We start from the raw sequence: 17,110 nt of genomic DNA, 5'->3' as shown, positions 1-17,110 counted from the left end.
ATGTTTTTCTCATTGTGATTTTTGGTATAAAGGCTGATGTCTGAAGAGGACATTAAACTCTACCCAATGTGACAACGTTACTGAATGAAGAACTTGTTTTAATCAAAAAGTATCAGACACAAGCCTACAGTTTATGTTGAAGTGAGACCTCTTGTTCAGACACGAGCTTTGTTATTCTCTGCTGTGTCGTTTCTGTCATTACCTACTCTAAATATTAGTTCCATACATTTTCTACTGAAAAACTTTGAATTACAAGAATTTTTTGTGTTTATTAATGTGTTATTTTGTCATTATGTTATTTATTTGTGTTAATTTTGTTATGATAGTCTGTAAAGTACAAGAGGTTTACATAAAATTGCAGTTTTTCCTGTATCTGATGAGATCATCAGTTGCTCATTAACAAAATACTTTTATACTCTTACTTGAGTAATTTTTTGGATGACTATTTAAAGCAATGGACATAATATCCCGACATAATGAAGTTTTTGGATTTATCATGCAGTTTCCAGTCCGCCCTTCTGGTGGCAGTAGAGCGCGAGCAACGTAAATAATCATAGAAGAAGAAGAAGAAGAAGAAGAAGAAGAAGAAGAAGAAGAAGCAGTTTGTGTCGTTGCTAATCTCTGCTTTATCATCTCTTTTTCTTTAGTTTTAGTTTAAAATGAACATTTAAACCCAGGATACTAAGAAGAATCTCTGTTAAACAGTCCGCTAACATGAAGTGAGTGATTTTCTAGTGGAATAATCATTAAAATAGGAGAAAACGAGTTGGCGGGGTGCTAGTTTTTGCCTGGATGTATGAAGTTTTAGCTAAATTTAATTAACTTAAACTCTGGCTTTGACATTTCAGGCTGAACATCGAGGGTCTGCTGGTCTATTTTCCTTATGATTACATCTATCCGGAGCAGTACTCTTACATGCTGGAGCTTAAGAGGACTTTGGATGCAAAAGTAGGTTTTTCCCCAATCACAATCTCTTCAATTAGAAAAATAAAATAAAACTTGGGTCTTTTTACGTAAATGTGTCCAACAAACTCACGCAGACAAAGAAATACTCCCTATTGTAAAACCCCATAGGGAATAATTTGTTAATAATGAACTATTGACATCAAGTATTAATTAAACAGAGAAAGAAACATCCATCTTGTTCGGTGTTTTTCTTATTGTACAGAGTTTGTTTACTGGAGTTCTCCTCTAAAACTGACTCAGTAGTTTTGTTTTTGTGGAAAATCTAATTAAATCGGAAATTACTTTATAACTTTTTATATAAAAGTAGTATTGTAAACCTTATTAATGATTCATTTCTTCAATATATTTGCAGTAGAACTAGACAAAAATACTTAGCAAGATTTTGCATTTTTGCACCAAGCATTTTTTAAAATCTTGTTCCAGTGGAAATGTGGTAGTGCACTTGTTTAAAGTCAATAATTCCTTAATACTGATGAAAAAATTTCTAGTTCCATTGGTAAATTATTTCACTTATAACGTGGAGAAAAATATATTGGTAAAAGTGTAATAATCAGCCAGAGGAGCTAGAACTTTTTAATTCATATTGAGGAATTGTTGACTGAAAACAAGCTGATATTTCTAGCTGAAAAGTTACTTCCAAGTTAGTTTTGCCTTGTTTCAAGTGCACTAAATATTTGAACTGGAAATTAGAATTACTTTGTAAGATTTTGTGTTTTTGCAGTGTGTGAACTGATCCTGTGTGTGTTCAGGGTCATGGAGTCCTGGAGATGCCGTCAGGAACAGGGAAGACCATCTCTCTGCTGTCTCTCATCGTCGCCTACCAGAGGGTGAGTTTCATCTCCAACGTTTGGAGCTTCTGACGACTCGGTTCTGATCGCTTCATCACAGCCTGTTGTGTTCCTCAGGCGTTTCCGCTGGACGTGACCAAGTTGATTTACTGCTCCAGAACAGTTCCTGAAATCGAGAAAGTAAGTCAATAACATGTTTTCCTCTGTAATAAACGCTTCTACAGAGAAACAACAAGTGGTGGATTTATAGGAAGATGGTTTAAAACTTTCTGCTTCTGTGTTGAGGTTGTGGAAGAACTCAGGAAGCTGATGGAGTTTTATGCCAAAGAAACGGGAGAAGCGAACAACTTCCTGGCTCTGTCTCTGTCCTCCAGGAAGAACCTCTGCATCCACCCAGAGGTACGAACTGCTGGACTGTCGTTCCAACACCTCTGAGAAATAATATTTACAAAAATAGTGATTAGGGATGCAACTAATGATTATTCCAGCGGATTGAATTAATTGCCACATTCTGCATATCTTCACTTACCCTCTTAAGACTTTTTTATACGCTACTAGAAATAAAAGATATAAATAAACTAACAATTCAATAACATTTTTAAATACAAAAATGAACATTTTATTGCCTAAAATGCAGTAACATATAATTCCTTTAGTAAATGTTAGATCACTTGTAGCAAAAGACACATCTGCAGCTAAAAAATCCTTCTAAATCAACACATGGAAAGTTTTCTGTTGGACTGAACATGAACACCCTGTGGCTGATCTGGTGGTTATTCTTTTGATTAAACGATTAATAATAATTGGATAAAAAAGGTACTTAAAAGGAGATTTTTATATATATTTTACATAATTTGAACCAGATGAACATGTTTACAGACATGGTGTTTTTTCATCTTAAATGCAAAATGTTTATATTTTTCTACTGGTTAATTACGACTCAGTGTTGTTCTGTCAGCAAATGGCCCATTTTAAGAGTCTGCATACTCTAGTTGCAAACTATAATCACTTACTACATTAGTTGACAATTATTTCTAATAACTGATTAATCCGATTAATTGTTTAAGTTTTGATAATGATAATAAAATTGTTTCTTTTCTCTGTGCAGGTCAGCTCTCTGCGGTTTGGGAAGGAGGTAGACGGGAAGTGCCACAGTCTGACGGCGTCCTACATCCGCGCTCAGCGCCACAGCAATCCCAACCTGCCTGTCTGTCGCTTCTACGAGGTAAGAAAACGGCTGAACTCACAGCAGCAGATGATTTCTACTCAAATTTTTACAGTAGCATCAGTTTTATTTGATCAGGTTTTATTGGTTGTTGACCGATTCCTTTTAGTCTAAAGACTTAAACACAGAAAATAAAGATAAGCTGCAGGTTCTTTAGTATGTTTAATAATTTTGAACCAAAAGAATGAATTGGAAGATTATCACCAAACATAATGTCCCTGATATTCATCAGATGCTAAATGAATTTCACTAATCCACCTCTGATGCGTTTATAGGAGGTAAATGGTAGGAGTTCTCAGTTTGGATGCAGTTAATGAACAGAAAGAAAACATTAGAGTCATTGTAGATGAAATAAAAATATATAATGGGGAGAAGTAAATTTCCACCAAAAAACTAAAAATAAATCCTACACTGCAAAAATACCAAATTTCACCAAGTATTTTTGTCTGGTTTCTAAGGCAAATATGTTTATATACTGGAAATAAGACAAAACTAACTTACAATTAACATTTCAGCAAGAAATTGCTGTTTGTTTTAGGTCAATAATTCCTTAATATTGATTAAAAAAAAGTTCTAGTTCAACTGGCAGATTATTTTATTTATAACAAGACAGTTTTCCATGTTGTACTTGTTATAAATACCAGTAGAACTAGAACTTTTTCATCAATATTAAGGAATTATTGACTCAAAACAAGCTCCTGTTTCTTGCTGAAAAGTTTCTTGCAAGTTACTTTTCAAGTGTGCTGAGATATTTGCACAAGAAACTGGATCAAAAATACTTGGTAGGGTTTTGTGTTTTGCAGTGTGGAGAAATTTTCCCCCATGATTCCTCAGAGCTGTAACCTCCTCACTCTCCGTTTCTTTGACCTGATTGCTCGTTGCTGCAGGAATTTGATGCGGTTGGACGACAGGTTCCTCTTCCTGCCGGCATCTACAACCTGGACGACCTGAAGGACTTTGGCAGGAGGAAAGGCTGGTGTCCGTACTATCTGGCTCGCTACGCGGTATGCTAACAAACGCTCCAAAATGGCTCAAACATGACAACAAAATCTATTCCCTGTTTCACTATAAGAAACATGGCATTTCTTTATACATTTAAATATGTTTTTGTTTTTTTAATTCAGAATCTAAAGTAATAATTATATTCTATGTTGTGTAAAAATACATCCCTCTAATAATAGTTTCTAAAGTTGTACCCAAATGATTCATGTCACCAATCAATGAGAATACTGTTCCACTCCTTAGTTGCTGGGTGTCGCAAAAAAGCTTCAAACCCAAAATTACATGTAACTTTTTGGATTCTGGTCAGATGTCGTCTCTTCTGAAATATAGTTGTAAAAGACATCAAGTGCGCTGGTAAATGTTTTTATTTCATCACCAGTTTACCTCAGATTATAGATATTGTGGAGTTTTTGATTCCGTCGTCTCAGTTTTCATCTCAGCTTCCAGGAACCAGATGTAGTTCATCTTCTGACCACTAGTTGGTGCCAGAAACGCTTCTGATTGGACCGTTAGCATGAGAGGCATCAGCTGTACTGGTTTTGTGTGTTTCCAGATTCTTCATGCCAACATCGTCGTGTACAGCTACCACTACCTGCTGGACCCAAAGATAGCAGACCTGGTGTCCAAGGAGCTGGCCAAGAAGTCAGTGGTGGTGTTTGATGAGGCCCATAACATCGGTGGGGAGACGTTGACGTTGAACCATTAAAATGTTTACGATGAAGTCGTCTGAATTTCTTCTTGCTCCTCAGACAACGTGTGCATCGACTCCATGAGTGTGAATATAACTCGGCGAACGCTGGACCGCTGCCAGAACAACGTGGACACGCTGCAAAACACGATACACAAGTCAGTAGTTTCATGTTTTCAATGTTTAGAAAAACCATGACCTGCCGATGGAGAGAAATATGGCAGATTGGAGTCTCTGGGAGACGGATTGGCACATCTTTAAACAAAATAAGAGGAACAAATAGAAAATGTAAAAGTAAATTCCACTTTCTGACCAGACTGATCCCTCAAATTTCCTATAAACCCACTTTTTTTTCCAAGTTAGTTTAATTTTTATTATATTTTAATCAGTTTATTTGTTATATTAGTTTGCATTTAATTTTTTTTAAATCTTTGTTTTAGTTTTAATCTTTTTGTATATAGACATATTTAAATTACTTATCTTTATTTGTTTTTGTATATGTTTGTTTATTTCTTAAATTTAATTTGACTTTATTGATTTATTTATTGGATATGGTTTGTATTTACTCTTTGCTCCTGAAAACATTTGGCTTTGAAGTTGTTGTTCAGTCAATCAAGTTTTGTGTAGCACATTTCAGCAACAAGGCAGTTAAAAGTTATTTACATCATAAAAACACAAGAATAAAAAGTTATAACTTTTTACAGATCTGAGAAACCAGTAACAAACATTACAGTTTGTCAAGTGTCATCATCAAAATGATCAATAATCATCAAATATGTTGACCAATATTCCATTTATTATGGTTCAAAAGCAACCACCATAGTCTAGATTTAAAGGAACATTTCTGGAAGTTTGTTCCAGATTTGTGGTACATAGAAGCTGAATGCTGCTTGTTGTAAACAAAATGGTCGACAGCGTTGGACCCTAGTAAATGTAAAAATCTGAAAATGTCTCCTCTGGGATTCTGGGTCGTAGTTCAGGTATTATTTTAGCTTAAGTAGCTTCTCCCGGCCGTCCAATAGTTACCGAAGTGGAAACGTTTTTTTCCTTTGCAGGATAAAGGAGACGGATGCCGCCAAGCTGAGGGAGGAGTACAGGCGACTGGTGGAGGGGCTGAAGGAAGCCAACGTCGCCAGGGAAACGGACATCTACCTGGCAAACCCAGTGCTACCTGACGAGGTCCTGCAAGGTCCGCCAATCCACCGCTCCTTATCTTTTCTCTCGCTGCTCTTCTAACATTCGCAGCTGTGCTTGTTTTAATGCAAACACATTTTAAGAAACTTTTCATACTAAAACTCCAAAAATGGAAATTCTCCTACTTCCTCCTGACATGGGGAAAGATGGAGGCCTCACAAACTGAACGTTTCTGTTACCGATACTGGAGTTCAAATAATATGAGAATAAAGTCGTAATATTCCTAGAAAAAAGTCAGAAAAATGGTAATTAAAGTCATAATGTGAAAATAAAATCAATGACAATAGTCACTATAATACAAAAATAAAGCCTTAACAATATGAGAATAGTTGCAATAAGTTGTAATAATACAAGAATAAAGTCGTACTGTACAACTTTACTCTCATACAAGTTAATCTTTTTGTATATAGACATATTTAAATGTATAGACATATTTAAATGTCTATATACTTTACACATTTGTATGCTTGTGTTCTGAGTCTTCATCTGTTTTGTTATGTTTTATAAATTAAAAGGTCATTATAAACTTACGGTGGACATTTCTACTGTGGTCTGCTGAACATCTAACGTTCAAATACCATGAAAACCCACTGACAAACAAATACATGCTTAAATAATAAACTTAATAACATATAAGATGGTTTTCATGTAGAAACAATAACATTGCAATGCATTAAAAAATATTAATTAAAACTTGATGTCCTATTCATTAGACCAGCTTATTTTCAAATTCTGGTCGTTATCTTCCTGAAAATCTTTACAACAAACTCTGAGGAACTCCGATTATTTCTCTGTTTCCAGATTTCTGCTTTGCGGTGATCAGATTGTGTTTCTAAAGCGAACTGCTTGTTTTCCTCTCTTCCTCTCCGTAGAGGCCGTTCCCGGTTCGATCCGTACGGCCGAACACTTTGTCGGCTTCCTGCGGCGTTTCCTGGAGTACCTGAAGGCCCGGCTGCGGGTGCAGCACGTCGTCCAGGAGAGCGCCCCGCAGTTCCTAAAAGACATCTTCGACAAAGTCTGCATCGACAGAAAACCTCTCAGGTCAGCCTCGTTTCTCTGCACAGGACGGTTTACAAATAAACTTACTAACTCAGAGCGATCTGCAGAAATATTAAACAGCTAAGAATAAATGTAACCATTGCTTCGTCTTATCACTCATATAGAGTTGAATAGAAATGCTTCAATTGCACTGATATAAAAATTAGGGCTGATTTTGATAGCTGATATTGCTATGGCCGATATTTAGGATATTTTGACACCAACTGGTGACATTTACATTTAAACTCCACTCAATCCTGTGTGGCACCATGACAAAAACAATCAAATATCTTTCCAGTTTTACTTATAGGAATGATACCGATGTGTTAAAAGATCAACATCGTATGATAATCGTTATTTTTCATCTTGATAAATTTAAAGTAATGATGTTTTTTTTTTATTTTTTAGAAAAAACATCAGAAATGTTATTTCTTCTGTTTATGCAATTATTATGATGTATTAGGGCCATTGAAGATGTTTAAGTCCATTTCTGGCAAACTTCTCAGAAATGTTGAGATTAATGTCAGAAATTTTCTGAATTTGAGAAGTTGAAGGTTTGCTAGAAAAAAAATAGAAATTTAGAGATTAAACTGAGAAATTTGCTAGAAAAAACAAAAAATTCAGTTTGAAAAGTTGAAAACTTGCTAGAAAAAAAACTCAGAAATTTTGAGATTATTCAGAAATTTTTGGGAAAAAATATTTATGAGTTTATAATGTCAATAATGGCCTAGAAAAAAAACTTAAAATTTGAAATTAATCTCACAAATTTTGTAGAAAACCTCGAAAATTTCAGAGTTTTTCTAAAATATTGAGATTTGGAAAGGTGGAATTTCATATTTATATTTAATCACTTTAAAATATTTTATTCCTCTGAGTAGCCAGACCTGAAAATAATTTTACGTTTTGTCGATTACATCAATTTTACAAATTAAATTGTATTAAACAGTAAAACCTTTTTACTTGAACATGGTTCTGGAAGTAACTTGTAAATATATCAAAGTCAAACTTCTCTTCAGTGCAAAGCATTCACCTCTTGTTGGTTCTAATGTTAACCGACTAGCTTAGCTGAGGAAGCGTCACACTGTGTCAGGATAACTGGCATGTATTTGTATATTTAGCGTCGTTTTCTCCACTGTGGCTGCAGGTTCTGCGCGGAGAGGCTGCAGTCGTTGCTGCGAACTCTGGAGATCGCAGACATCGCAGACTTTTCGGCCGTTACGCTCATCTCCAACTTTGCGACTCTTGTCAGCACCTACAGCCAAGGTCCCAAAAGGCTCCTGACCAAACCTCTTATTCCTTCAGTAAACTTGTTTTAGTAAGGCGTGCTGCACAGATCTTCAGTTTTAAGAGATTTCTCCTTGTAAAGGTTTTACCATCATCATCGAACCTTTTGAGGACAGAACTCCAACCATCGCCAACCCTGTGCTGCACTTCAGGTGGGAAAGAATTAACAGGAAACATTAAGGGTTTATTAAACTAAATTTAATAAACCATTGATTGATTATTGTAAGTTAATTGTTAGTATCCCTGCTTTTTGGTCCGGTTCTCTCCCTGTTTTCCAGCTGCATGGACCCGTCTATCGCCATCAAACCTGTTTTTCAGAGGTTCCAGTCGGTCGTCATCACCTCAGGGGTGCGTCTCTCTTTTTCCTCCCCAAACTTGTTTATTCCATTCCGGGTTCCTACGGGTGTTTGAATTTTTAGGTTTTGAAAGTGCTTCATTTCTGTATAAATCAGTCAAACTGGTTGATATTCAAACTGCAAAGTTTTGTAATAAAGTTCAATCTAATTCTTGATCAAAAGCCTAAATTTGGAAAATGTTGTTTACAGCAGGAACCGGATATTTTCATACACCTAATAAAAAGTCAGACACATTTAGTTAAATCAGACTAAAGTTTTCATGTTTTTGGTCAAATAGTTACCAAAGCTGCCGAGGGTTGCTAGGTAACGTGGTTAGCGTTGCTTGGTAACAGTCCTGGTCTTAGCTGGGGTTGCTAGGTAACGGGGTTAGCGTTGCTTGGTAACAGTGCTGGTCTTAGCTGGGGTTGCTAGGTAACGGGGTTAGCGTTGCTTGGTAACAGTGCTGGGCTCATTCCCCACATTCTATGGGGACTGAGCTGGGTAACAGCTCAGTTGTTTTTTGATGTTTTCCAGACATCAAAAATCAAAATGTATTCATTAACTTACTGGCAAAAAACGGCTGGGTGTTTTTAGTTTTTTAGCTTCTGTTTTTCAAAGCAGTAGAGAAACAAATAGAAATACAAAAATGTGAAAGAAATGAGTTTTGCATAACAAATCAGACTAAACTTTCCCTGTTTTTGGTTGGTTGTTTTTTTTACACTTTTTGTAAGTTTCTTTGTATTTTATATTTAAGCATTTAATTTGAGCAGGAAGCTCATTTACTTGAACGTGAATTATTTGGATTGTTTCAATGTAATGAATATTTATTACTTCTAATGACTCAGTGACTTACTGATCATCTTATGTTTTATATGTCAAACAATTGAAATTGGGGGATTTTTTGTTAAATTAATGCTTTGTTCTTGGAAGGTGTGACATTTCAAAACATAAAAGTTTGTTATATTTTAGTTGTCATAGAACACTGTCACAGGACATCATTATTAATATCTGCATTAAATGATATCACATATTAGTGAATTGAAAATGTCCTTTTTTAGTTCATTTGTATTGTTTTTATCTCAAAGTTTATCTTGAAAATATTTAAAGAGTGAATGTTACTGTGTGAATCCTTTTCAACTTAACAATTTAAAATATAAACATGCAGAATTGTTTTTTTTAAAAGCTGTATTCTGAGTAATTAAACTGTTTTCTCCCTCCGTTCTCCCGTCAGACTCTCTCTCCGTTGGACATCTACCCCCGCATCCTCGACTTTCGACCCGTTACCATGGCGTCCTTCACCATGACGCTTGCACGAACCTGCCTCTGTCCTCTGGTCTGCAACACTTCATTCACACTCGGTGGCCATTTTGTCTTCCATCTCCTGATGATGTTTTGTTTTTGCACAGATTGTCGGCCGAGGAAACGACCAAGTAGCTCTGAGCTCAAAGTTCGAGACGAGAGAGGATTTCGGTGAGCTTCTATATGTTCCGTTTTATTTTATTTTTAACATGTAGCTGTCCAAAGTTTTGGAACTGGTGCCAAAACTGTGAAGTGACTCAGTGTGAAGTAGAAGAAATCATGGGCAACAAAAATAACTTCTTTTGCTTTGAGAAATGCAAAAACAACAGTACTATAAAAACAAACTACATAGACGATATCTTAATGAAACGTATTTACCTGATCGAAAGTTCCTCTAAATCATTTTAAATGTATTCTAGACTTCGAGGTCATGATGTGTTCCTTTTTTCTGGTTGTATTTTTTAAAAAACATTCTTATTTAGCCTAATTTAATAAATGGGTGATATCAAATTAATATGAAAGAAAAAAATTGTTCATTGAAAGATGGACAGTTTGCATGTTGCTTGAGTTTATTCTAGATTGTCTGCATATATGGAGCTATGTTGGCTTCATAAAGTTTACTGAAAAGAAAAACGATTTGAAACTGAAAAAAATTCTTTAAAACTGAAATTAAAGGTTTGAAACTCAAGAAAGATTTAAAACTGAAAACAAAACTAGACTAAAAAATGATTTGAAATTGGGGTAAAAATGTGAAAAAAAAGGTTTGAAATAGAAAGAAATATTTTTAAGCTGAATTACGGGAAATGAAATGTTAAACAAAATATTTGAAACTGAAAAAAAATTCAAAAGAAGATCAGGGTCAAGATTTGTTTTATGAGTTTCAGATTTTTCTTTCTGCTTCAGTTCAGGGACCAAGGAAACTGGAAATATTCTGTGTGTGTGATTTGTTTTGAAAATTATCTGCTTCACTTTTATAACCTGAAAAACCTTTTTTTCAGTTTCAAATTGTTTTTGTTTTGAACAAACTTTTTGTTCCCAGTTTAGCATCATTTTCTTTTTCTTTTTTCTTTGATCAGTAAAAATTTCACTCCAACTCATTTTAATTGTTTCACCATCAACAGTCTGGAGAAATAAATCTGTGCTATTCTTGAATTGTGAACAAAGTCCACACAGAACCATTTCGAGGGCCACAAACGGCCCCCGCGCCGCACTTTGAACACCCCTGAACTCGCTGATCTGATCCGCGGTCATTTTGCAGCTGTGATCCGTAACTATGGCAACCTCCTCCTGGAGATGTCGGCGGTCGTTCCCGACGGGATCGTTGCGTTTTTCACCAGCTACGTCTACATGGAGAACATCGTGGCGTCTTGGTACGAACAGGTCGGTGTCGGCAACGCGTTGCTGCTTTCAGGCGGCCAGACGGGTCCGCTAAAGGAAACGGCTCCGGGTTTCTGTTTGCAGGGGATCCTGGAGAACATCCAGAAAAACAAGCTGATCTTCATCGAAACGCAGGACGCAGCGGAAACCAGCATGGCTCTGGAAAAGTACCAGGAGGTCAGAGGAACTCTGGGAGTTTATTTAATCATTTTTAGTGCTTAAAGCAGCTAAGATGAGATTTATTTTTCTTATTTTGTTTCTCGTTAGGCGTGTGAGAACGGCCGAGGGGCCATCCTGCTCTCTGTGGCCCGAGGGAAGGTTTCTGAAGGAATAGACTTCGGTAAATAATTCAGATCCGTCCGATGAAAGGGATTCAACGGACAAATAATTGTGCTTTTATTTTTGTTGTTTATTCAGTTCACCATTTTGGCCGAGCGGTTATCATGTTTGGAGTCCCGTATGTTTACACTCAGAGCCGCATCCTGAAGGTGAGAATCGTTCAATCTTAACTATTGAAACTAAACTTCAAATAAACTAAATTTTATTTTTGACACATAAACTGAATAGATTCAGAATATAATATTAACATAATTTATTGTCTCACAGAATAACACAAACAAACCACATTCAGAATAACATACTCCACATTAAGGTCAAGAATATAACCAGGAAAACGCAGCTGAATAGTTTAGCACGATGTTAAGTTTTTCTCTCATATTTGTTTAGGACTCAAACATCAAGTACAAAACTAACAATCTTGTTTCATGCAGTATTTTTCGAAAATGATTTATTTCATCATGTCTTTATTAGTATAAAAGGAAATCTTCCTTCCCAGACTGACGGGCAGTGACAGCTTCCTCCTGCTGACCCTGTTGGCTGTTTTTGTCCGTCAGGCTCGGCTGGAGTATCTGCGGGATCAGTTTCAGATCAGAGAGAACGACTTCCTGACGTTCGACGCCATGCGTCACGCCGCTCAGTGCGTCGGCAGAGCCATCAGAGGCAAGACGGACTACGGCCTCATGATCTTTGCTGACAAGGTGAGCGGCGAAACTGTAAACACACAAAGAAAAGATTTATGGTATGAATGCAAAGAATTAATCAACTTACGATTAATGGTTTATTAGATTAAAATTAGTTCCGATAGATGAACTTATAGAGTTTGTTAAATCTTTTAGTGTCGTAGTTTTATCATTGTCCAGCAGAGGGCGCCACTGCTCACAATTGAACCGTTGATAAAAGAATTAAAAAAAGCTCTTTATGTGGTTCTGTTTAGAAATATAAACACTTGACAACCTTATTAAAGTTATCATAATTAATGCCGTTATTTCAGCCGAGCTGCATGATGGATCAGCACCAATTTCTGATTTAATGATTATTGATCTGGTTCAAAGGGAGGACAGAGACGCAGAGGAGATGACTCCAACAAACAGCTGATTTTGAGATTTTTTATTTTTTTATAGCACATTTCAGCAGTAAGGCATTTCAAAGTGCTTTACAGAATTAAAGAAAACAGCATGTGACATTGAATAAACAGTGAGAAAGAGAAAGATTTTGAAAGAAGAAAAAGATTAAAAAAGATAAAAACATTAAAACCCGCACCCCTTTTCAACTGGGGGGGATGACACCCTCACCCCTGTCCTTATCTGGGACTCTAACCCTCTGAGACTTTAGTCAAAACGCCGTTTGACAAGGACTCCAACCTCTAGGTTTTTAGTTGAAACGGGATCAACTGGGACTTTAAACCCTATAGGACTTTAGTTAAACGTTGTTTAACTGGGACTCTAACCCACGTTTTTCTCAAGGGACTCTAACCCTAATTTAGCCATAAGCAACTCTAAACAGGTGGGTTTTAAGTTGAGACTTAAAGGCACCCAGTGTTTGCATAGAAACTGAATGCTGCTTCTCCTCGTTTGGGTTTTTGTGCGTTAATAACATTTAAATTTTTACATGAACAGCAAAAACGGAAAGTACCTTGGAATAAAGTATTTCACATATTTTATGTTTTTCATCTTTAATTTTTCTATTCAGCAGCTTAATAGGTTCCCCTTTTGTTATGTTTTATAAATGTCTAAGTTTAGTCATTTCTGTTTATTCAGTCAGTATTTAATACATCAGACACAAAATAATGTTAAAATTTTGTGTCAGCACATTATGAAATAGTGAGCCCCACATATTATAGAACGATGGTCGGCCATCTTGATTCAAGAGAAAATGGCCGCTTTAGATAAACTCATTAATAATAACTTGGTTCAGTAGATTTTGGGAGTAATTTGAGCTGTTTGTTCGCAGAGATACGCTCGATCAGACAAACGTGGGAAACTTCCTCGTTGGATTCAGGAACACATCAACGACGGCAGCCTGAACCTCACCGTGGACGAAGCCGTCCAGCTGTCCAAGCACTTCCTGCGTCAGATGGCTCAGCCGTTCAGACAGGTAACCACCAGCCACAGGCACATTTCATAAAATTACAATATTGTGAAAAAGTTTTTACAAAATCATGGTGTCACACCTTAACATTGATTGTATTGTTTGTTGTTTATCATTTATTGTGATCAGAAATGTTATTTTTTACTAATTTCTCCACTTTTTGTTCCACAAAAATATAAATAAATATCAGTAAATTTGAAAATATAAATAAATGCAGTTAAGAAGCTGATTAAGAGTGCTGCATCCAAATATGTTATCAGAAAGTTAAATGGAAGGAAAAAGTGTGGAAGGAAAAGGGATAAATGTGGCCTTAAGAGGATTGTCAAGCTTCATGAGTGGAAATGAAACACATTTATCAGAAATGACATTTCTCTTTGAAAATTTGACTCAGGAAATTTGTAGAAAAATAATAAAAACATTTTTGAGTTTGTGAAGTTGGAAATTTGCTAGAAAATATTTGGAAATTCTGAGATTAATCTGAGAACTTAAAAAAATATATATTTTAGAGAAAAAAGCAAGAAACTTTCAGTTTGAAAAGTTGAAAATTTGCTGGAAAACAGAAAATTCCTTTTTTTTTTAAGAAAATTTCTCAGATTAATCTCAAAATTTATGAGTTAGAAAAGTTGAATGTGAAATTTTTAGATTAACCTCAAAAATATTCTAAAAAGAATTAAGGACATAATGAGTTTGAGAAGTCAATTTTTTTACTTTTAAAATATATTTATATATATTTATCGGTGTTATTTAATAATTAAAATTCCCCAATGCTCTGAATTTTGGGTTTTTATTTTCTGTGAGCCAAAAATCATCAAAATTACAACAAATAAATGCTTTAAATGTTTAACTTTCTGAAATAAATGAGAAAAATAATTTTTTTCACCATGTTCTGATTATTTGAGATGTAGCAGCAGCACAGTAACTTACCCACTTACTGTTGGTGTTTCATCCTTTAAACTCAGTCGTTGACTACAACAGTGATTTCTTTCTTTTTGACACTGGAGTGGATAATAAGCAAATATAAAAAAAAACAAAGTTTCAAATGCATTAAAGTATATTTTAAATCATTTGGTTAGTTTTAAGTAAGCTTTATAAATCTCTGACCAAATGAAACGTCTTTGCAGGAGGACCAGCTGGGTCTGTCTCTGCTGACTCTGGAGCAGCTGCAGTCGGAGGAAATGCTGCAGAAAATCTCTCAGATGGCTCATCAGACATAAAACCCAGAATCCAGCGGATCATGTCATCACCATGGCAACGCCAGATTTCAAACCAAAGGAGGAAACCTTATTCCTGCACCAGCCTTCCCACAAACACCTAAAAACACTTTATCAACATGTGGATCATGTAAATTGATTCATTTTTTCAACATGGATTTTTTTATGAATCTGTTACAAAGAAAAATGTTAAAAACTTGAAGTTACGTAAAAAAAAAAAGAGATTCTGATGAAAAGTGAGTTTGTGTATAAAGTGTCTGTCATACAGACTCAAACTACTGCAGATTTAATGTTCTGACTGTACACTTTCTAATATCTATAAAAATGTTTGTACCCAGCTGTTTCTGTTTTTATCTTCACTTTACTATTCAAGTAACTAAGTAAAACTCAACAAAAACTTAACATTTTTGAAGTGAATCTGGACCCAGTTGGTCAGAATAGACTTGGTCATTTTAATTTTAGCCAATATTATGAACATAAAGCAAATTATCCCAGGGCAATAAAAGCAAAAAATAAGACATTTAAAACACAGCAAATAAAGACAGGCATGTTTAAAATAAAAAAAAAAATCACACATTGAATATAAAGGAACTTGATTTGAATGAAATATTTTCCACATAAACATGTTTAAATCATACAATCTCAATGTTTATTGTTAATGTCTCGTTTGTGGGATATCTGAAGCTTTATATCCTTTTCTCTAGGATACAAATGCACCACAAACCTATGTGCAAAATGTAGAAGCAAAACAATCCAAACATGGGCTTTCCATCTCTCTTTATCCCTTCTAAAATATAAACAGAAACTTTACGTAAGAAGGTAAGAAAGAAAAAATACATTAAAACAATTTGGACTATTTGAGTTATTTTCACAAGGTAAAGTTTTTACTGTATCTTTTTTATGTTGGTGTGAATAAAAAGCCGTTTTGTGTCTTATTTAAGTCTTTTTAAAATGTTTGCATTTTTTCAGACTTTATAGTTGGTGTTCAGGTGTTAGGATATTAACACACAATTATCAAGTGATATTTTCAAATTTACTGTCAACTTTAAATATTTTTAACTCAAAAACCCAGCAGGTCGCGGGATGAAGGATTGCCCTGCCACCCAACCACCGGGCTTAGCAAGTTTTCTGGGGGAAACCTTGACTGATGCAAATTTCCTCTATTTGATACTAGAAAATTTTAACCGAAAATAATAAAAAATAAGAACAGGAAAATGGTGTAAAGATGCACAATGATACACCAAATAAATGGAAAATAAGATTATATTTGAATACAAATAAAGGGAAATCATGAAATGTCAAACAATTTAATGTGATGAGACTTAAAACAATATTCAGATGTAGTTACCACACAAAAGTTAATGGCAGCCGATATAATTCATCAGTAAAAACGCTCCTTACGGTTCAAGTTATCGCATCATTTCAGAGGACTTACCCATAGAAACAAACTTCATGAGAAAATCATCAGTTTCATGAGGTGGGTTGAATGGAGAAACCAGCAGGTTTATCATAGTCACTGAAATGATTAACCATCGAGACAAAACAGGAAAAAACATCACAACCAAAACCATCCCCAATTCCCAGCCCAGGGTCTTTCTTCTTTCTGCATGCAGTTTGCATGTTCTCCCTGTGCATGGTGGGTTCTCTCCAGCTTCCTCACACAGTCCAAAAACATGACTGTCAGGTTAATTGGCCTCCTCAAATTCTCCTACATTTCTTCATGTGGGAGGCCACGCCAAGTAGGTATTCCTGCTCTTTTCACATTACGCAAGTCATCCCTGCATTTTTGTACAGAGTTACTGTTAATGAACAGGATAAGGAACAGTCTCCTGACCAGTTCGTAGAGAGATACAAATAAATCCTTATTCATTTGTATCTCCATCGCCCAATGGAACGCCATATTTTTTCAGTGAGACGTCTCTCCAGCAGCTTTCTTTCCTTAGAGGTACAGAAGCACTAAAACCACCCACTAGTTACCTTTTAGCCAGCTGGATTATATTTTAACGTTTAACATTACTCCCCTACTACAGTTTTTACATTAATCCTGGTTCAACCATAGCCTGAGCATGTCCTTGTAAAAAAATAAAATTTAGCTCATCCCAGTAAATGTTTGAAACAATTTTCACCCAATGATGCAACTTATTGAGGTTCTTAAGGATCTGGTCGGTCGGCAGTCCTGGGAACGAGACCTCAGACTCCCCTCATCCAACCAGGAGGTGGGCTGAAGTTTAACTCCTTCATCTGGTCGATGCATCCGATCTCCTGTCGCCCTCGAC

The 17,110-nt window shown here is 35.6% G+C and overlaps 1 protein-coding gene across 1 annotated transcript; it reads left to right on the top strand.

The window, feature by feature from the left end:
* Positions 1-550: 550 nt before the first annotated feature.
* Positions 551-15,236, top strand: ercc2 (excision repair cross-complementation group 2). The gene is made up of 23 exons (XM_015059282.1): positions 551-719; positions 849-948; positions 1,716-1,793; positions 1,872-1,934; positions 2,040-2,153; positions 2,863-2,979; positions 3,867-3,983; positions 4,535-4,658; positions 4,731-4,827; positions 5,725-5,858; positions 6,736-6,904; positions 8,046-8,164; positions 8,268-8,337; positions 8,464-8,533; positions 9,752-9,853; positions 9,927-9,990; positions 11,078-11,199; positions 11,281-11,373; positions 11,464-11,536; positions 11,614-11,684; positions 12,090-12,233; positions 13,486-13,629; positions 14,745-15,236. Exons 1-23 carry the CDS (start codon positions 715-717, stop codon positions 14,835-14,837), a joined length of 2,283 nt encoding a protein of 760 aa, XP_014914768.1. The 5' UTR covers positions 551-714; the 3' UTR covers positions 14,838-15,236.
* Positions 15,237-17,110: the final 1,874 nt, after the last annotated feature.

This window comes from Poecilia latipinna, unplaced genomic scaffold, assembly GCF_001443285.1.
Source record: "Poecilia latipinna isolate Pla-1442-1.1 unplaced genomic scaffold, P_latipinna-1.0 Scaffold1617, whole genome shotgun sequence".
In the NCBI taxonomy this organism is placed as follows: Eukaryota; Metazoa; Chordata; class Actinopteri; order Cyprinodontiformes; family Poeciliidae; genus Poecilia; species Poecilia latipinna.
Note: the sequence above shows the minus strand (reverse complement) of the source record. Positions and strands in the feature narration are given on the sequence as shown.